Raw genomic sequence first — 20,646 nt, forward strand, 5'->3', positions numbered from 1 at the left:
GGAAATTTGTTTTTCCTTCGACTTTGTTAAAACATAATAAGAAATATTCGAAAGCCCACATCCAGGCTGGAAGATGGAAAAAAGAAAACGAGGACAAAAGAAAAAATAGAGGACAAAGACGAGGGATTGAATTCACTTATTAGTAGTTGCAGTTGTTGTGGCTTATCTTTAACAAATTTTAGTATAGAGAATGATTTACTTTAGTCAAATTTGTTAATGTCAGGCCTAATTAATTCATTAATTCCTTAATTAATTAACGTTTTTAATAAATACAGTCAGGCGGACACGGACTGATGACTGGACTCGAGGAGGGGTTTGTGATCTGATCCAGCTCCATCCTGCTGCTCAGGGGCGTTGCTTTCCCAGCTGTTCTCAAAGGTGTGGCGAGCCTGGGATTTAGGGAAATTTCGTGAAATCAGCTCTTGATCTGTAGGTAAGACAGCAGACACACTGTGCAGACTCGTGATGCTACTTGTTTTATGTGTGTGCGCATTTCTTTCTGTCCTTCGCTCATCTGTTTTCGGCTTCGCTGATCAGGAAACCGGGCCTGGCAGAACTCTGCCGCGGTCCTCTCGTGTCGCTCACAGTCTCTCTGGGTTTATTTATTCAACTTCTTCACGAGAGCGGATGACGTGGATTTAGCACAAAGTGTCCAGAGGAACAGTGCAAGGAGTCATTAATCACAAAAGTCACTGTTTTTCTTCCCGATAGTTTGTTTTATTCCTCTACACGATGGCGTCTGTTTGGGTGAGTTTGCGGTCTGTGGGTAAAAACATGGCCCGAATTAGATGAAATCTTTAGACATGAGAAGTTAATATAATACTTTGTTGCCTCCTGCTTTAGGATGACTTGGATCTGCTCTTAGACTCCCCGTCTTCTCTGACAGAGACAGTAAGTTGGACAAACTCTCTATATAAATATATCAAATAATATAGATTGCAATCCAACTGGTGTAATTTAAATTCACTTTTAACACAGATATAATTTATAATAAGTTTACTTCCTTGTTTTCAACCAAAATGCAATTACATCATATAACGTGTGTGTGTGTGTGTGTGTGTGTGCGCGCGCGTGCGTGCGTGCGTGCGTGTGTGTTTAATCAGTCGAACACGCGAGGGACTGTGAAGGACAAGCCCAATTTCAAAGTGGAAGAAGACGTGTCTGCATTGAGGAAGGCGATAGAGGGTCTTGGTATGTTACGATTACAAAGAGCACATTACTATGACATTTACCGTGTCATATAAAATAGTAATCCTGTGTTTTCTGTCATAGGAACAACAGAAAAAACAATAATTGAGGTGTTGACTCAAAGAAGTAATGGCCAACGCCAAATCATCGCTAAGGCTTATGAGAAAGCCACAGGAAGGGTAAATAAATGGGCTTATATCAATATATTAAATATTTACTCTGTAGGAGTAGACGCGCCTTTACTTTTCACCTCCATTAACTCTCACTCAGACCTTAGTGGCTGATCTGAAGGGTGACACCCATGGAGATTTTGAGGACTTGTTAGTTGCCTTGGTAACGCCTCCTGCTGTTTACGACGCCCGCGAAGTCATCAAATCCATAAAGGTGAGACTGTCCAGTTTACTTAAACACAGGGCCCGACATTCTACATTGAACTAGTTTTTACACAATTTAACTTTGGAGTCAGAACACTGTATTCTTTGCATTGTTTATTTGCGGTGTTCATGTTCCGTTCCATTCAGGGTGCAGGGACCACAGAGAGCACGCTGACAGAAATCTTTGCCTCGAGATCCAACCGGCAGATTAAAGCGCTGTCTGACGCATACCTGGCAGGTAGGAATTCGCCACAGTGCGTTCGTAACGTCCTCCAATGACAGACGTTCGTTCTTCAAAGTGCCTGAGCAACATCCTTTGTTCATTTGAGAAATCGGAAGGTCTCTGATATACGATCTGAAGTCTGAGGTGTCTGGAGACTACGGCAAAGCCCTGCTCATCCTGGCTGAGGTACCGTTCGCACAAGCATGAACCATGAGGCACAAAATATGACCTAAAGACACATTTCTGAGGAGACGCTAAATAACGTGACCCGATTACAGGGGAAGAGAGATGAGAGCAGCAACGTGGATGCTGCCAAAGCCAGAGCGGACGCCAAGGTACCATCACACCCGCACACTGTTTCGTTATTCCCAGCATTTTTTAGCATGTCGTCATAGACTCGCCTCAACCGTGAGTCTGAACCTGCTCACTCTTAACTGGTTCATATATATCGTTGTTTAGGCTCACATTCATTTTGATCCCACCAGGCTCTGTATGAAGCAGGAGAGAAGAAGTGGGGAACGGACGAGGACAGATTTATCGACATCCTGTGCCACAGAAGTGTTCCCCAGCTCCGCCAGAGTAGGTTTTAGCATCTGCATGAAAAATGTGTGTTAATGTGTCAGGAAACAGGAGTGAGCACACAGTGGTGTGTGTGGATCTACACCCATCAGACATATAGTGCTACAATGGGCGACCGGGGAAGTGAATGACCCTGATGTTTTGGCAGCTCTGGTCGAGTACAAGAACATCAGCAACAAGACTCTGCAGGAGAGCATTGAGAGTGAGATGTCTGGAAACCTGGAGACGCTGCTTGTGGCCGTTGGTGAGAAAAACATTTGGTTGTTTGTACGTTTGTCAGACTTTGATTTTAAAACATATTGTGCGTTTCTGTTCAGTTAAGTGTGTGAAGAGCACTCCTGCGTACTTCGCTGAGAAGCTGCACGAGAGCATGAAGGTAACGATGGAGTCACGATCGATAGCATGAATTAAAAAACACACAGTGCTGTGCAAAAGTATTTGCCCCCTTACTGATTTATTTGTTTGCATGTTTGTCACACTTTAATGTGTCTGATCATCAAATAAATTTTAATTAAGGGTAAAAATAATTTTAAGCAAAGATGTATGATGTGTTTCCTTGTGTTATTTTTGACTAATGATTGCATTTGTTTGATAATCAGACAGAGTGTGACAAACATGCATGCAATACTTTTGCGCAGCACTGTAGTCCAGCAGATCCCAAAATAAAGTCCACATATTGTTCGGTTGGCCATGTGTCCCTTTCAACAACAGCGGACAATTACAGTCATTGTGTGTGGAAAGGAATGTTAAGCCACAGTTTTGTTGATGCTGCTGCTTTCACTAAATACACAGCGGCTGCAAACTGTTAACATGCTCTAAAGCAGATCAGCGTAGAACTAGAAGTAAAGAAGCTTCCAGCATGTGAGCAACACGTTGTTCCCAGGAAGCAACGTCATCCCTGACTCATCCAGGGCCAAAGTGACGCTTTGGTTCTTCCTCCAACTTCACTTGCAGGGTTTGGGGACCACAGAGTCCATTTTGACCAGGGTACTGGTCTGCCGCTCTGAAATAGACCTGTTGGACATCAGAGTCGAATACAAGAAGCTGTTTGGATATTCGCTCTACTCCCAATTAGAGGTGAGTGCACACGCATAGAGAGCTGTAAACGTAACCCTGAGAGTTTAGATGTGTTACTGGGTTCAAGGTTTCTGTTTTATATACTCATACAACCCAGTCATGATTTTCTTTCCTTTCTGTGCAGTCCGATGTGTCCGGCAGCTACGGCGACGCACTCAAACGTCTTTGTGGCCAAGACAACTGACTCCTCCCCTGACAGCAGCTTCCCACATATCTAGAGCATTATTAGTCACTGACCTTTCCATTACATTTACACAAACAGGGCCAAGTAACTATGAATCTACTCATCATGGAGAAGCAGTAACAGCTCCAAAACGTGACAAGTTTGATGTTCTGTATTTCTGCTGGTGTTAACAGTAACAAAACTATTAAATGCACATTTATTATTCTTCTAATTCCTAATATTGAATTTGTACTAGGGATTAAACAGTGGTGAAACAACACAAATGCTGTAATAATAAGAGACAATTAACCTTTTATTACCAAAAAGTCATAATTTACAAAAACACTAACATTTAATATAAAAATATTACTTCACAACTTTATTTATGTTGCTGTAACCTACTCCTACACAGGTCATCAGGACCTTGTCTCCCCCCTTCCTTTCATCTTCAGAGGGCTTCTGTACATCGATCTTGAAGGTGACCTGGAAGAAATCTCTCATGTGTCTGAGGAACTCGATCCTGGAGAGGGGGAAGAAAGTCAAGATAACACTTCATTGATCAGCTGCAGGAGACTTTACATGTTGCCATTCCAAAGTGGTGGTGTTCACAAATATGCAACCTAATTTAAATGTCATTAAAACCCAGCGTCTGAGGCCCACTCTGTGCTGTCTAAGTCGAATGAATGCTTATAATGCAGTTAGTTACACATGAAACAAAATGTTTCCCCATTGGTTAAAAAAAAAAGTGCAAAAAACAGCTTTAGCGTTACCTGAATGAGGAGCGTGTATTGTGATGGCACAGCCAATCTTCAGTTATCATAGTACTGTACTTGAGAGGGATACAGCACCGGTACCATGATAACTGAAAATGGACAGTTCATAGTTCTCCTCTTTGATGACGTCTGAAATCAACTGTGTTCAAACTTACTTTTTATGCCTAAGCATTTTAAATTGTGTTAACATTTTTACCCTAATTATGTCCACTCATTTCACATTTCCTGCATAAACCACATGACTACGGATGATTGGAATGAAATCACTCGTTTCGGCTTTTATATTTTTAAAGAGAGTTAGTTTAACAATGTAGTTTTTTGTTATGACTTTCACCAGTGCCCATCAGTACATTTTACAGGCATTGCATGTACAATGTGCTGCTTGTCATTTCTTTCCATGCAGCTCATTTACAGTTTCGTGTTTCTTTGTCCTATCTGGCTTATCCTGGTTGATTTCTCTTTGGCTGTTTTCTCTCAAGTGACAAAAAGAGGCAGACTCGTAGAATGATAACTACATTTAAAGGTCAATGTGCAAATCCATCTGAATAACAACTCCTGAATAAGCCAAGGGCCTGTTTGGAGAGTTTGCCCTAATGTGTGACAGCGGCTTACGTGTACGGGGAGAGGGGACCGAGCAGAACCTTCGACACGTCCTGTTGGCCAAGGGTCATGAAGAGCAGCGCCAAGCTCTGATTGGATGAATCAACAGAACCACCCTACAGAGAAAGAGGAAGGACCATGCGTTTCAACAGAAATGAGTAGCAAAAGGAGATAAGGTAACGGGTCCAAATGTGACAGACAAATATACTTAAATACTTATACAAATAAATGCATTTCTTTCGTCTTTCGTTCTTAAATGATAGTGGACACAGCGCGTAGTTTGGCTTCAGGGAGCAGTTGTTGGGGTATTCAGAGGACAGACAGCACATTTTCTGTATTCTAGTGAGGACATGCCGATGTGATTACTCAACAGTTATGCACTACTCCCAACTCCTATGAAGAGGCTCATGCAAAACCAGACACACCCGAGGATACGCTTAAACTAAACTTGCTGTAAAATGGAAGCTCACAGTGAGACATGGGCCACTTAATGTTCTGTATCAGAGTGATGCCAATTATTCTGCAGCTACACAGCACCGTCCAAGTTCAAACTCAGTCCAGTCACATGAAGCCATGTCATGGTGACAGTTTGTCACCGGAATATGATTCAATTCTTTAATTATGTCACTGCAAACATATAGTGGCACCCTTTCACCAACTACCTTCCATATGACTTGATCAGATTGTTCAGATGTGCAAAGTTATGCAAATAAATTCAAATGTTTTCTGAATTAAACACATTTTCTGTGCATAGTTCCGATTGACCCACTAATCATGTTTAACCAGCCTCAAATAAAAATTTAGCAGCGTAGATAAAGACCATTTATTTTAAAAACACAGACATTTCTTTTAAAACCATCATATAAGTCACGCTTGCACTCTACCTTTTGACGTTGCTCATCTTGGTGGTCGTCGCCATTTACTAAGTTGCTCGTTTTTTACTACAAACTAACAAGTCTAAGGCGTTAGCGCACGTTTTAACAGCTAGTTTCAGGCTCTGCCTTCCAGGGGAAACAGACAGTTATCGTGTCCCAGGAGGCACAAACTAGCCACGATGCTTTACGGAAAAGTCCCTTGAATTCTTCAAGCAAATCACAACCCCCCCTTTCTCAACAGTCAAATTACAAATGTGAAGGCAGATGTGTTCTACAAGGTAACAAATTCTATCTCTGAATATTTTCTACAAACACAAACCCAAGTTAGTCACGTTTGCGTTTTTTTTAAGTAAAAATATTAATTCAGGTCAAAAACATCAACATTTAAAAGGAAACCACTTACATCAGCTCCTGCCTGAAGGTGCTTCCAAAAACAAAATGTCCAGCTTGTTGCTTAGATTTACAAGAAGTACTCATTAACCATAAAACAAATAGATACACACATACAGAGCACCCATGCCCTCAAGTGTGATTTCAGCCATTTCCACCTTGTGTGTTCAAAAATTAACTACTTCAACAAAAAAGTAACAGGAATGTTTTACTCTAGGGTAATATTTTTTCCTCCAGCTGCAGCAGCGACTCTGTCCCGTTACAGTCCAGCCATATTAAAAAAGGCATTTTATAGAAAGATGATCTTTTACTTAATAAAGATGAGAAACACGTTTTAATCCGACCACCCTGCATGACTGCTAAAGAGGAACCGTTGCTCCCTGCTTCACTGCTTGCACTGTTAAGAGAGTGCATCCAACAATATTGCTCATTCAGAGTTAATCAGCACGACCCTGACAAGATAACTGGACTCACATGGCCCCAATAAGCAGCAGATCCATCTGGAGCAAAATGAAGACACTGAGTCACTGCATGAACATTGTACACATTCTGATGAAGTGGGCTCTTTTGCCTGTGACTGTTTAGGTTCATAGTCACAGGTCACATCCGTAGGTCACATTTACCACTAACAGGCAGATATAAATGCATAAATAAAATCCAACTCAAACATGGCACGTAAACCAGTATCAATCTTTAAAATAAAGTTTGTTATTTTCATATTTCCTTACTCAGACTTTAGGACAAATCACTATAGCAGCACACAACAACACATTTATTAGCCAAGATATCACATTCAACTCACTGAAACATTTCTAAATACACATGCTGCTTTCTACATTGTGAATCTGCCAGCATTTAGCTCATCTACTGAATTCCAGCTGCCTGTTAATGGTCATTATCTGAGAATGTCAGTAAACAAGCGATGTGAATGTCATTGTTGCGTACAGAGGTTATGATGCCTCCTGATTATGCAGGTCAGGGATTCCCCGAGAAAACTGAACAGCTGCAAACATATTCACCAGCTGCCCTGGCATCAACCTGTATAATTAAGGTAAAAAAATACAAGGCAAATAACTGTCTAAATTTTAATTTCTTGTCTAGGTCCCAATGACACATGACGTCATCAGTGCAGAGACAGAAGTGTGTCTATGTTCTATCTGTGTAGGTCTTTGCGTACCCGATGTATCTCCTCCAACAGCAGTTTGGCGCAGTTCCTACCGAGGTCCTCTGGCAGTACAGGCTCTCCCTGCCCCTGCGGCGTAGAGGACATCTCAGCACTGAGAAAGCAGCCAGTCAGTGTCTCAGCCACCAGAGTGAGGCCAAAACCTGGAGACCTGCAGTTAACAAACACAACCTGTGAGGACTCTTGGTATGAAAAGGCAATGCTAATGCATAAAGATCATCAGGTAAGGTAATAAGTTACTGTTAAATGTTTCTTGAGCTACTCACTTGCCCGAATTGGCTCCTTTCATGTGGTCGGTGTAGATGTAGATATCTGGAAGAAACTGGTTGAGGACGCCCCTGGCGGACTCCACAATCCTGTTGCCAATCTGAGGAGACACTCGCACTGAATATCTGGGTCCAAACAGTCAAGGACCAGTGACTGTTGTTAATGCATTCAGCGTGTGCTATCACTAACTAAGAACAAACATCCCACATTTAGGTTAATGGAAAACATTTCAACCATTCTTGAAACAACACTGATTAACTCATCTGTCAACTGAGAAAAATATATTTCTGCATCTACTTTGACTTTGTTTTGCAGATTCCTCCCCATTTTTACAGTTTAAAAAGGGTCATAAATGTATTCATTGCAAGGATACGCCACTCCTCTGATCCTCTTGATCTTTCCTGGGTCTGTCAGCTGGACTGGCTTGATGGTCCTGCGGACTGGACATGTAAAGAGTACCTCTCCTCCCCCACCAGGTGCCATTCCTCTTTTAACCACCTGAGGGCGCAACAGCCAATGAGAGACGTTAACTAGTAGCAGAACTACTAGACCCGACATCAGCCAGAATCATGACATGCTAGTTGACAGGCTATCATTATGTCTTCACCTTCAGATCGAATCCCTCTCCTTCAATCCCAAACTTCTTCATCAGTTGGAGTGCTGTGGACTTTAACAGGTCAACCTGCAGAAGACAAACAGTTTTAGTTTAAGTTATTATTAAAAGAACCTAAAACATCTACGGCAATAGTATGGTAACGGTCAATACATTTTAATAAAGACTTTAACACAGCAACAAGTAGAGATGTTACATTTGAAATATGTGGATGCTACAAATATTATATAAAATATAACATATATAAAACAAACACACCGACTTCTGAATTATTGAAAAAAATAGACTAGATAAATTACTAAATAATATTACTAAAAACTAATTAGACTACAATCAACATAAATGCTTATAAAAACACTAGCACTTCCCTGCAACACTGCCGACCTATTCGTAGCACGTACGGATTTCTGCACTAGAGCAGTGTCTGCACTTAACCACAAAACATAGTTCACATTTTTCTCAGCACTCACATGCTTCAGCTCCACCCAGTGTGTTCAATAAAAACAACCGAAGCAAAGGAAACACGTAGAACTGTTGCACAGAGATCGAACGGAGGTGTGTGCCCTTACTGTGGGGTCTGTTGGGTCATTCGTTACTCCCCTCAGCGTGGCTTTCAGAGGCATCTTCATAAATGGCGCCAGCATGAGCAGAGCCTCCAGGTAGTATCCAATGGAACGCTGTGTGTTACAGTCATGTTCTACTACACCTCCATATAACAAACCAGGCTGGTAGAACAACACGGTACCTGAGGACAGAAACACAAGCCAACAAAACCCTCTAATACTGAAGTTTACAGTCATTAAAAAAAAAGAGAAAAAACAGGCTTTGTTTTGAGTAAGTTGATTTCAGTCCAAGTATTTTTTATAAATGATGTAAAAAACACTGACGTGTGCACAAGCAGTGTAGCAGTATATTATGCTCTTACAGTAAACAGCTATTAAACAAACCACACACACTGACATGTCTGCAGTCACACACTTATTTAGACTCACCTGTTTGGTTAATCTCTATTTTGGAACCATTGGTCACTTTGTCTAGTAATCGAATAAAACTGGCTTCAAAATCTGAAGAAGACAAATACAAAACGAATTAATTAGGAAAGAAATTCTAAAGCAGCTGTGGTTTTATCATTTTAAATGTATGCATGCTAAAACATTGATAATTGTTTAAAAATAGATTATATATAAATAAATAAATAATACTATAAATAAATAAATGGACAGTATGTTATTTTATATGTTTATATTTTTAAAGTCCCAAAGCAAACACTAGTAAAACAAGTGGGATGCTGAACACGCCTGATATCACATACTCCCAGTAACTCAAACAATATGACGTCAAAACAAACCCCTTCAACCAATCATTAAATTTTTAAAAAAGCCAAAAACAACATAACCTTGTGCAACAAGACAAGACTGCATTTATCTTAGATTTGCATTATTACCCCACTAATTCCCCACCTCTGACGCCTTGTATTTACTCTCGCTCCCAACTGCGTAACAGCTAGCCCGTTAGCCGCCATGCTAACTGCGACGCCACATGCAGAGTGAAGCAAAACTCACCACGGAGCCCCGGTTCGTCATCAGTAGAACGTATGCTTTTGATTTTCACCTGCTTCCCACTGAGTGTGGACAAAATCAGCCGCTGTCTGAAGAAATTGCAGCCGTCGTATATGAGCCCAAAGCTTGCCATGTTATTATTGTTTCTGCCTAGCGTCTGTGGAAATCCACGTGTGTTTGTCCAGGAGACGTTGATGGGAGGCGACGCTACGGCGACACCGGAGGCTCAAAAATGCGTTTTTCCAGCGTCCCTCCCAGCAGTCGCCACTTACGGATGTTATGAAAGTTCTCATTATACTGAATAAATAACGTGGCCGTGGCTGAAAAGATGCATGTAACACGCTTAAAATGTGCACAAAATAAAAAAGAATAAAGTAGGAACAAGTATAACATTACTATGAAATGTTTGTGTTTATTGACGCATGGTACAATGAGCCAACATTATTCCCACATACACCACTGAATAGAGAACAGACTGATGGTCATGGCTCCCAGCCTGCAGGCCAATCTGCAGGTCTGTCAGCTGATCGAGGCTCGGAAGGGATTAATTACCACAACATTGCCATCAGGCTTTTTTCGCCCGTGGACCAATTACATAACTGTGTTATACAATAAATACATCCCCACTAAATTGTTATCAGGGACACACACCAGGAAGACTCCCGGGACGCAGCAGAAGGAAGCTCACGCGCCCTCTCAGCGCGCAGTGTCCCCACGTGCCCCCGCGGGGTCGCGTTTCTCCACTTCTCCTTCCTCCTCCTCCGTCTCCTCCTCTTCCTTCTCATCTCTGATGCGATTGGGGAAATAACAAATTCAAGGTCCAACGGGAGTCTTGAGATTCCACAAACGACACCCACTCGCGCTTGCGTCGCACTTCTTGGACTAGAAAGTAAACCTGCCCCGGCCCAGTTTTGCCTGCATCCAGACGGGACTTTCATGGAAAGTGGAGGAAGCATCCGTCGCTAGAAATTGTTTTTAATGCGTCCGACGATGGTTCTCCAAAGGGTTTTTCGTGCTGTCATCATGGGACCTCCGGGTTCGGGGAAAGGAACGATATCCGGACGCATAACCAAAACTTTTGGACTCAAACACATTTCCAGTGGGGACATTTTGAGAGCCAACATCGACGCTAAAACCGGTAAGACAGTGGTTCCACGTCACGACAGTCTGTCACTGTACACCTAACTGCAACGTGCACGCGGGTCTGCGTGGGTTTAAACTATTAAGGCTACGCTGTATGGCGCTTTCAGCTTTGCGCAAAAACCCGTAAAAGGCGCAAAGAGCTCATCGTGCCGCAGCAACGGTGCAATCAAAGTTCGTGTTCTGCACAAGTGCGATAACGGAACCACTCCTCGCAGCTAACGCCTTATCTCGTTGCCACATGCCACAGAGGAATAAGGCAGAACAGCGTGTTTACAGTAGTCCCGAACCAGCCTGACCCGAACTCTGGAAGGCAGCCAGCAGCCGCCAGTAACACCGTGGATGCAGGTGATGAGACGTGTAAAGATAAGGAAAGCAGTGCACCTTTGTCCCCGAGGAGGACCACGAAAGGGAGAGGCGTTCATAGTGTGTGAGCAGCAGTAACACACAGACATAAGCATTATTCACGCACACGCTCAGTTACACTTGCACTCTGCGCACCTGTGAACACGAGCAGCTTCACTCCAGCAGCTCCCAGATCAGCTCTTATTTACATTCCATGGATGTGCTTTTTCCACTAACCGACCTTGAGAATGAACTCGTGGGCTCCCACGTCCTGTTTCTGTCTCACTCAACACTTTTATTTCATGGAGATAAAAGTAAGTGCAGGCTCAGATCTAATAGTTTGAATTATAAATTGAATAAAAGTTACATGTTACTGCAACAGAGCAAAACAAACATCCACGTCTAGTTATTTCTTGTTACAGTCGGGTCACATTTGCAAAACGTCTGGAACTTCCTTACTTTTTATTAATGGTTTACAAAGCATAAATTTACATTTTAGATGTACTCCTGTAAAGCTCACAGACATCTGAGGCCACGTTTGACTTGTTGCTGCAAAAAATTACAATCAAACAAGGTGAAGCTGCTGAGTTGCCTGTGTGCCTAAAAAAGTTCAATGAAAGAGCTAAGAGTTTCTGTAGAACAGTATAATATCATTAGATGCTTTTGTTACTGAGCCGTCGCTAATCTTTTTTAACGTGATGACATTAGCCTTCAGAGACGTCAGATTCCAAAGTGCCCTCGGGAAACGAGCTGAGCCTCACTCTCTGTCATTGGTCCTTTTGTGTCGTGTCAGAGCTCGGCCTGTTAATGAAGGCCTGTATTGATCAGGGTCAGCTGGTACCGGATGACGTCATGTCTCGTCTTATCCTGAGCGACCTGAGGGCAGTGGGCCAGAGCAGCTGGCTGCTTGACGGTAAGAGCATAGAAGTTCACAGACGGAAACATTCAGATATTTCATTTACTTAAGTCCTGAAAATGACGTGGTTGGTGACAATTCTTCTTCTCAACAGGTTTCCCTCGTACAATAGTCCAGGCAGAGGCTTTGGACGATGCCTACAGTGTGGACACGGCCGTCAACCTCAACGTGCCCTTCGAAATCATCAAACAGAGGTTGACTTCACGCTGGACTCACCTTCCCAGCGGCAGAGTCTACAACATAGATTTCAACCCACCCAAAGTTTCTGTAAATATCTTCTCCGTTACATTTTGCCTATTGCTGCTTTCCAGGCACAGTCAGTGGAGACAATTGAGAGATAAAGACACTGGATTTGAATCTAGACAAAATCATATCAGATTATCAGACACAAGTGGGAAGACTAAAGAAACAGAGGAAACAAATAATACTGGAATCACAACATGCTGATGGGAAAAACATTAGCATGCAACCAGGCAAAGTGCAAACAACAGGGCCCTTGTTTGCTGCAAATTCCAAGAGGAGAATTCGCTTTCATGCACTGTTAGAACTCTAGTAAACAGAGATGCTGGCAGACGTGGAAGGGTTTTTAGAGGCTATTACTGAAATAATAATAGTATATTGTTCATTTCACATCAGTCATGGGGAGTTTAGAATGTTTCCAAACTGAGTGAGTGATGCGTGATTCACGGCTAACGCACGCGTGGTCAGGTGTTCTTTCTCGGGAAGTGATTTGCAGCACATTCCTGCCCGGGTCAGAGAAATAGAAGACATTAATAGTTAATCATTGACTGGTTAAAGAACTTTATGAACCTTAAGCAGTAACGTAACAAAAGCAGGCATCGGAGCGACATCAAAGGCAGCAGGGTCTGTGGTTTGTAGGAGATGAAATGGAGTCTGAGTTGTGGTTTTATGACACAGTCTTCTCAGTTGCAGCTGCTCAGTGATTTATTTTTTTTTCCAGGGTCTTGATGATGTGACAGGGGAGCCTCTGGTCCAGAGGGACGACGACACACCAGAGACTGTTACACGGAGGCTAAATGCCTATAAAACCCAGACAGAGCCCGTCTTAGAGTATTACAGGTAACACAGATCATCATAAATGAATTGCAGTATCCTCCCTGACGTTCACCAGGCTCAGTGTTTAGGCTCATACACTCCAATAGGCCTCATTTGTGAGTTGTGTCTTTGTAGCCACTCTATCTGTAAATCATCTCTTTTCATTGCTTTGTTTCTTAAGTACTTAATATCTCAAACAGCAAGTAAAGTCAGCAGGTTAGTAGTTGTGTGTGTCTGTCCTAGAAGCAGAGTTGTAGAAATGTAAATTAGGAGGCCAAACAAAAGGCAGCGGTACAAGTCGTAAAGTACCGCAGATCACAAAGAGCTTCTTCATCAAGGCCTTAAGAAGCAGAAAGAATGCAAAAGTCATGTTTAAAGTAAACACAAAGGGCCGAGCAGGCTCTCTGCAGAGCTTTTCTGAAGCTAAAGTGACTGTGTCTCTTCTCTTACAGGAGTAAAGGTATACTGGAGACATTCACTGGCACAGAAACCAACAGGATCTGGCCACACATCGAGGACTTCCTCCACAGGAGACTCTCGTCTGCCAACCAGAGAGTCGCGTAGAGAGCCTGAGCAGAAGGGCAGCGAAGGGGTCAAAGTTCACCAGCAGAAACCAGTCGTCCACTCGATGTGGCACTTTCAATCAAAACACTCTGTGTGCTGTTATACTTCAAGTGTCTGTATTTAAGGAGCAGGCTCAGAGTTTATGATGGGCAGCTATAGCAGGACTTCACCTGATTGATGATGGTTGGCACATTCTCAGGATGATCAGGTTCCTGTTTATAATGTGCCTTTGATGAAGTCAAGATTCACTGACATGAAGAGACTTTATTGGCACGTCCTCTCTGGCAAATCCAGCAACTAAAGAAGCAAGTTTAGAGATCTGATTTTACCCTTTATAGGTTTTCTTATTGCTAATCATGACTTATTTCCAGAGGTTTTAGTATTAATCTGCTTTTATGTTGTGGATATCTAACCTTAAGGTAAATGTGCTTTTAAAATGACTGTAAATCACATATTGCACTCAAATGCCTTTCGCTGCTTTTAAACATATCACTAACATTAGTGAATGTAGTTTGTTAATTCTTTTTTTTCTAAATTACAACCACTGATTGAATAATGTGAGAAGTGATTACACATTTGATATTTTACATTTTGAATTCAGCCTTCATTGTGTAGCGTTGTCTTTTATCCACCTACAGGCCTAATGGTGTTGCTTTTCATAAATGCCAGTTTCCACTTTTATAAGATTTTATACTGATATTTAATGTAACGTCACAACCGAAAGTCGATTAAAAATATACTAGCTTGAAACATTTAAAGTGTATAAATCTGTTACAGTAAACGACCGCATTCACTCAAGGTCAGTTTGCAGTGTCCTGAACTTAACCAGTAGGCATCACTCGTCTTATAACTGGGGCCTACATCACCCATGATGCAACCTGACAGCCAGAGATTTTCTTCTAATCTGAAACCAGTTCATGTTAAACAGCATTAAGTACACATCTGAAAAGAACCGCAGCAGTTCACAACAAGACACAGCATCATCAGTGTTCGGAGACTACAGCTTTTTAGAAACCTGGGCGAAAGGAGGAAGTTCACCTTCCAACTGAAAACATGATTTACAGCAGGAAGTCATGACGCCAGAGACACTGGTCACAGGTTTACATCACTTCAAGCCCAACAGTAAATTGCATAGTTGTCACTGTAGATAAAAAGAAAAAAAAAACTTAAATACAGCACATCGTTTTATGTTCATTGCCAACAAAACATTGTGTGTTAAAGTATTTCTACAGTTGTGCAGAGCAGAAGTAAATGTGTCAAGTAGTGACTCAAAGGTGAAATGATTGTAGTAGAACCAATAACATTTAACACAACAGATACATGAACTGTACTTAATGCAGCATAAGCTGTTTCTAATTCCTCAGTCTGCAAAAATACATGGTTGGTAGATTCATGGAGCAGATTTTTACAGACTGCTGCAGAGAGATATTCAGACGGCTCCCTTCAATACTGGATAACGAAGAACACAAAGATTGCAAAGTGTAAAAAAAAAAAAAAAAAAAAAAGGAAACGCCACACAGTTATCTAAGGCTTTCTGTATGAAATCGGTTGTTTCAGACATTCCAACTTGTTCTATTTGAAAAGAGAAATATAAAGTGCAGGACACATTCAGAGTGTTTGTGAGGAGCTCAGCCCTTTTCCCCTCCTCTCTTTACCGGTGCCTTCTAATCACACAATCCAGAGTCTGCACAGACCACATGTATAAGGAAACTGGGTGTTTAGGATCCTGGGAAAATAAATGTAAGTTTGTTTTTCTCCGACGACAAAGACAAATCCTCACACCTGCAATGCTGACCAAGTAAATCTGTCACACAATATAATACAATGAATTTGAAGGTTGAACTGTGTTGTTTGTGCTCTGGTTGAAGAGTGATGATGTGATGACATCATAACCAGTATGCAAATGTGCCCTCACTGCACCGTACATTACCATGCGTCTTGCACCCAGACAATATCTTGAATTTAGAAAATTCACATTTCAAATCGTGAAAAGCTGTGTCTTAATAAAGCTGGACTGATTTAACACGTGCCGTGCATTCAGGTGCATCAAACGCCAAGTGCTTTGTCACGCAGTGTTCTGTTATTTTTGTTTTTTTGCCCGAGACACAACCGTGCAGATACGTCCGATAAAGCATGCACTATTCTCTGCAGTTCATTTGGTTTTTGAAACACCAACACAAAAGTGCACAACATTCACTTTAGAAAATACTGTGATGCCATCATCTGTTGTTGTAAGTGAACATTATTTTTATATATTACTTACTATAGACACTGTTGGACTAATCTGTACATGTCTTCACTGTTTAACTAGCTAGATAATATCTGAATGCCAGAGATGCATGTTGAGTGCAGATGAGAAAGGATATTTGATTACTTAACACCTCACCAGACAACACAAATCATTTGCTTAAACTGCATCAAATTCACTTATGAACATGTATCACGCTGAGCTCCTGCATCATAAAACTGGGCTTAATGAAAACCTCACTTTGCTTTGAGCAACGAGACCAGATCTCTCACAATCGGCCAATGACACAATAACGTATGCAAACGTGACATCTGTTTTGTTGTACGTTCCATGTAGTCGAGTCAGGTAGCAGACAGGGCATGCTCCTTAGAAAGCAACAAAAGTGCCAGTTAGACTTGCTCAACAAGAGGTTTTCTATCCCATGATTCATATAAAAATATTAAGTCTGAATTGTCTATAGAGCCTTTACCCTACATGATCCTTTTTACAGTAGTTACTATGCTTATTTTTAAATACTGTACATATAACATTTGATTAATTCCTCAAAAACACAGGTCGCTCAGTGTTGCTTAATTCTAATCTTAAATCTTTGTGTTGTCTGGATACGATTTTCAGTCCCCTATGCCCCACATTCAGTTTGGGTAAGAATGCTTTTTACAGAAACAAAAATAACTAGCATGAAGCATAATGAAGGAGCTGTAATGGCACGACAAATGGATTCTGTTTGTAAAAGGCACTGCAGGAGACAACTGGTCAGACGCTGACATGCTGATAGCAGACGGATAATCGCTCGGTTTATTCCTGCTCTGCAGTGGCATTTACACAGCGGCCTGGTCTGCTGTGTAAAGAGGGCCTGAAACTGAGATTATTCCTAAACGGAGAGACGATGAAGACTGAAGCAGAGAGGGTTGGGAAGGATCCTGCGTCCCCTAAGAGGTCTCCATCATACGTGTATCGTCCGTTTCTGTAGCATCCTCCTTTGTCCAGCTGCCTGTGCTTGTCCACGGGCCAGTCTCTAAACAACACATCATAGGGTATTCTGCCATCTGATGGTGAAGACAACGAGGAAGTCAAAACCAATCACAGGTAGGGACTGCTATGCACACACTCAAACCAAGTAGTTACAGTACCAATAAAAAGAGACGGACACTGTGGGGGTTTAGCCTACTGCTTCCCAGTTACAATGATGATGCAACTACACTCTGCCTCTTTTTATGAGCAGATATACAATTTTTAATTGCAAAAGAAACACGAACCACTAAAAAAAATGAAATGTTTCTATAAAGTATAGATTCTCAGTTAAATATGTTCTTCTGATGACTTAGATTGTGAGATAAAGAGAAGCTATAGGAATGCTGTAAGGAAAGCTGCAACAGGCTTGATCACATTCTGGGGGAGGGGAAGGAGTTTCTTTTTTCTTTCCTTTTAAGCAGACTTTTGGCAGCTAGTCAAGCTGTGAGGCCAACTAAAGGGAAGAGAGGCCTTTGTTCTCTTTCATTTACAAAATAATTTTCAACTTACAAAGACAAAGTTAAGTAAAAGCTGTTTAACTTAGATCACTACTACTCTACTCAATGAAGCTACAGAAATAGACATGAAATACTGATTTCAGAGCAGTGAATGACGAAAAGGTGAAATATCTTTTTGAGCGAGAGGCCTTCTAAACTCATCTATTCCACAACTGTGTGGTGCAGTAGCCTGTGAATTTTGCAGGTGCACTGGAAAAAAGGGAGAGAGGAAAACGTACCTGAGGTAATGAGTCCAGAGCTTCTTTAGGGTCACGTCTACAGTTTGTGTCAGTGTTCTGCCCTTCAGCGTTGTTTGATGTACCACGTCTACACTTGTCTGTGTATTCTCTAACTCTGTGTTTGAAGGCCTCAAGCTCTGAGTGGAAGACTTCTAGGTAGACCTCTTGTCCCTCCTACAAAAAATAAAAAGATATATATTAGCTCAGAAAAAGTGAAAAAGATAACATTAACATCTGTTTTGTTACCATAATAAAAAAAATGCTGAATCACGTCTGAAACTAATATTTTTTAAATAATTTGATTCTACATTTCTAGAGGTACCACATTTATATACACTTGACTGTGCCGTATTTGAATTAAGTGGGATATGAGCAGATGTGTGCATCTCACTTTGGCTTTGTGGAAAAACTGTCTGAAGCAACCTCTGGGATCTTGCTGAGAATTTGAGGCCATCTCCAGGATGAATTGCATCACTACAGCTTGATGTGCCACCTGCTCCATCAGCGCTTCTTTCTGCAGGACACAAGACAATTGATTTCCAAATGTGAGTCTTAATTGTCAACCAGAACTTACATTTCAAATCACCTGGTGAGTTTTCAGCAGTGCTGTTAACTAGCTAGTATAAAAATATTTGTTGTTAAGGGGGGAGGGGGTTATAATAAATTGATAAAAAATACAGGCCTTTACCCCTTCTTGCTGTAGTCTTATACACCAAAAACTTAAGTAATTAGCCGTTTCCTCACAGATGAGATGAGGCATGTCTGCAAGAAACCGCTGACTGTCATCCCATCTCCGCAGCATCCCTGACAAATACATGCAAGACATTTGAACCTTGAGATTTATTTATGGATTTATTTTGGTTTTCATTTACATTAAAGACAGTGGTAGGCTTCCGGTTTATTTTGTCACTTACCAAAATGCCTGATCTCTTGCTCATACTTTTGTAAAAATGTCTTGCATTTGTCATGATCCAGTTCAACGGGCTGATTTTGGACATTAATAATACTCTGTAAGAGCAAAACAGCATTGTTTACAATGGCAAAACATGGTCAATGCACAATGTTGAATCAAAGTCGGTGACAGGAGTTGTTACCTTGTCAAAAACGTTCCAACTTCCGACACTTTCAAGCAAGGAACTGCGGCTGGGTTCCTGACCTCCCAGCATGCTCTCCTTGCGTCGCCACTCCTCCTCGGTGTTTGTGAGGTCTGCGGGGCAGGCCATAATCCGAGCGCGTTCCTGCTCCAGGGACTCCGAGCTGTGGACCCCTAATGAACACAGCTGGTCCTGCGCCTCAGCCAACCTCCAACTGGAGACAATAGAAGCCTTAACACAGCGCTGCTGGCTTTGGCACAGTGATGACATGGCACAGTCACAAAGATGTGGCTGGATTCCGTAAATGGAAAGAAAAACAATTGCAGTGTTTGAGAAAATGAAGATTCTGTCAGTGAATTACCAGTTAATTACAGTAGTGTACTGAATTAAAGAGATTCTAATTTGATTATAGTCACATAATGCTGCAGTGGTGCAACTTCTATACAATTAGATTTTAAAGAAGCATTTAAAAACACACAGGGTCACAACATTCTAAAGAGGAGAAATACTATATTCCACTGAATCTATACACTATTACTATCCATATACTGTATGTATATAGTTGACTTAACACTAAAGTCTGGGTGTATTCATTTAAAATGATCTCATCAAATCCCAGTGTTCCTATTCGACATAAGATTATCGTGCTCCAAGTGAATGACAGAAAAACTATTTATTCCCTCTCATCACAAACTAAATGTGGACATTGCCTTATATGGCATGATGAGCACTAGCACGTTGTATCTGAGTGAGAGGGCTAAAGATAAATACATCCCCGTTTGCATGTTATCCATGGCTACAAACACAGCTAAAGCCAACACACCCAGCTGTCAGTTCTTTATAAAAGCGATGAGCTACCGCTCCATGACCTGCTGTGGCTCCTGATCTCACCACTCATCCCACACCCCGCTGATCTCTTCTAAGGCGCTGCATTCATCAGCGTGTTGATACGATTAGGACACGAGCAGTGGCCTGTGTACAGTACAGCCCCACGCTAGAGGGAAGCATGCGCTCAAAACAGCTCTAATATGGAGGCTGGACAATGATCTGTGGCAACAACAGTGAGGCTAAACCAACAACACATACATTGCTAAATATCACATCAAAGCTAACTTAGCATGAAAGCTACTCTTCGACCCACAAAACTATTTGCCGAATCGGAAGCTACGACGCCAACTTCAATCTGGTCTTAGCTAGTTAGCATCTTTGTTAGATCTTTGACACTAAGTTCGTTCTGTGTTGCCAAGTACGATAAGTATCTCCCAGCAACAGCGAGAACTATAACTTGATCTAATTACCTGCTGCGGAGGATAAACACCACTGCAGGCGGTGGCTGTGGAAGCTGGGTCACCGCTAAACTCTTCTGCAGAATGAACTGGAGCTCCGCTACCCAGCCACTCCATCACTGCTGGGAAACTAACGTCAGTCAGCTAGGCTCTGAGCTCTGGCCTGGGACCCGCTAGCTGAAGCTAGCCGTGTCTGTCAACAGCTATTATAAATACCAGACCGAGGCGTCGGGAATGAGGTGCACCCAGAAGGCGACTTTTAGCTCTTGAGAACAACATTAGCAACGAGAACAACATCCGCTCCTGGGTCGCCCGGTTCCGTCATTTTAAGGTTACACGCTGAGCACGTGGTAAACAACGCTGTCCACGTGACACTGTCTAGAGCT

General features: G+C 41.9%; 4 protein-coding genes across 8 annotated transcripts; 2 read left to right on the forward strand and 2 right to left on the reverse strand.

The window, feature by feature from the left end:
* Positions 1-302: 302 nt before the first annotated feature.
* anxa3b (annexin A3b) lies at positions 303-3,836 on the forward strand. Of its 3 annotated transcripts, none has more exons than XM_029169033.3 (14): positions 303-433; positions 712-747; positions 844-891; positions 1,104-1,191; positions 1,273-1,367; positions 1,459-1,572; positions 1,710-1,800; positions 1,892-1,971; positions 2,064-2,120; positions 2,271-2,364; positions 2,513-2,608; positions 2,682-2,740; positions 3,319-3,441; positions 3,566-3,836. In XM_029169033.3, the coding sequence occupies exons 2-14, from the start codon at positions 733-735 to the stop codon at positions 3,623-3,625; spliced, it is 1,020 nt and encodes a 339-aa protein (XP_029024866.1). In that variant the 5' UTR covers positions 303-433; positions 712-732; the 3' UTR covers positions 3,626-3,836. The 3 variants fall into 3 exon arrangements, with proteins under 3 accessions (XP_029024866.1, XP_029024868.1, XP_029024867.1); XM_029169035.3 differs by having other exon boundaries at positions 353-429; XM_029169034.3 differs by lacking the exon at positions 303-433 and having other exon boundaries at positions 440-747.
* A 63-nt stretch (positions 3,837-3,899) lies between these two features.
* On the reverse strand, positions 3,900-10,350 carry rcl1 (RNA terminal phosphate cyclase-like 1). The gene is made up of 10 exons (XM_029169019.3): positions 10,320-10,350; positions 9,868-10,089; positions 9,298-9,369; positions 8,875-9,050; positions 8,300-8,374; positions 8,066-8,190; positions 7,692-7,817; positions 7,420-7,576; positions 4,990-5,093; positions 3,900-4,124 (listed from the first exon to the last, which is right to left on the reverse strand). Exons 1-10 carry the CDS (start codon positions 10,348-10,350, stop codon positions 3,971-3,973), a joined length of 1,242 nt encoding a protein of 413 aa, XP_029024852.3. The 3' UTR covers positions 3,900-3,970.
* Positions 10,341-15,395, forward strand: ak3 (adenylate kinase 3). The gene is made up of 5 exons (XM_029169052.3): positions 10,341-11,002; positions 12,143-12,262; positions 12,360-12,532; positions 13,227-13,345; positions 13,774-15,395. The coding sequence occupies exons 1-5, from the start codon at positions 10,843-10,845 to the stop codon at positions 13,883-13,885; spliced, it is 684 nt and encodes a 227-aa protein (XP_029024885.1). The 5' UTR covers positions 10,341-10,842; the 3' UTR covers positions 13,886-15,395.
* Positions 15,396-16,144: 749 nt separating this feature from the next.
* cdc37l1 (cell division cycle 37-like 1) lies at positions 16,145-20,637 on the reverse strand. Of its 3 annotated transcripts, none has more exons than XM_055513446.1 (7): positions 20,273-20,637; positions 18,975-19,265; positions 18,795-18,888; positions 18,563-18,684; positions 18,272-18,394; positions 17,881-18,054; positions 16,145-17,148 (listed from the first exon to the last, which is right to left on the reverse strand). In XM_055513446.1, exons 1-7 carry the CDS (start codon positions 20,375-20,377, stop codon positions 17,077-17,079), a joined length of 981 nt encoding a protein of 326 aa, XP_055369421.1. In that variant the 5' UTR covers positions 20,378-20,637; the 3' UTR covers positions 16,145-17,076. The 3 variants fall into 3 exon arrangements, with proteins under 3 accessions (XP_055369421.1, XP_055369420.1, XP_029024864.1); XM_055513445.1 differs by having other exon boundaries at positions 16,145-17,179; positions 20,273-20,628; XM_029169031.3 differs by having other exon boundaries at positions 16,145-17,179; positions 18,569-18,684; positions 20,273-20,625.
* Positions 20,638-20,646: the final 9 nt, after the last annotated feature.

Source organism: Betta splendens, chromosome 12 (assembly GCF_900634795.4).
Source record: "Betta splendens chromosome 12, fBetSpl5.4, whole genome shotgun sequence".
NCBI lineage: Eukaryota > Metazoa > Chordata > Actinopteri > Anabantiformes > Osphronemidae > Betta > Betta splendens.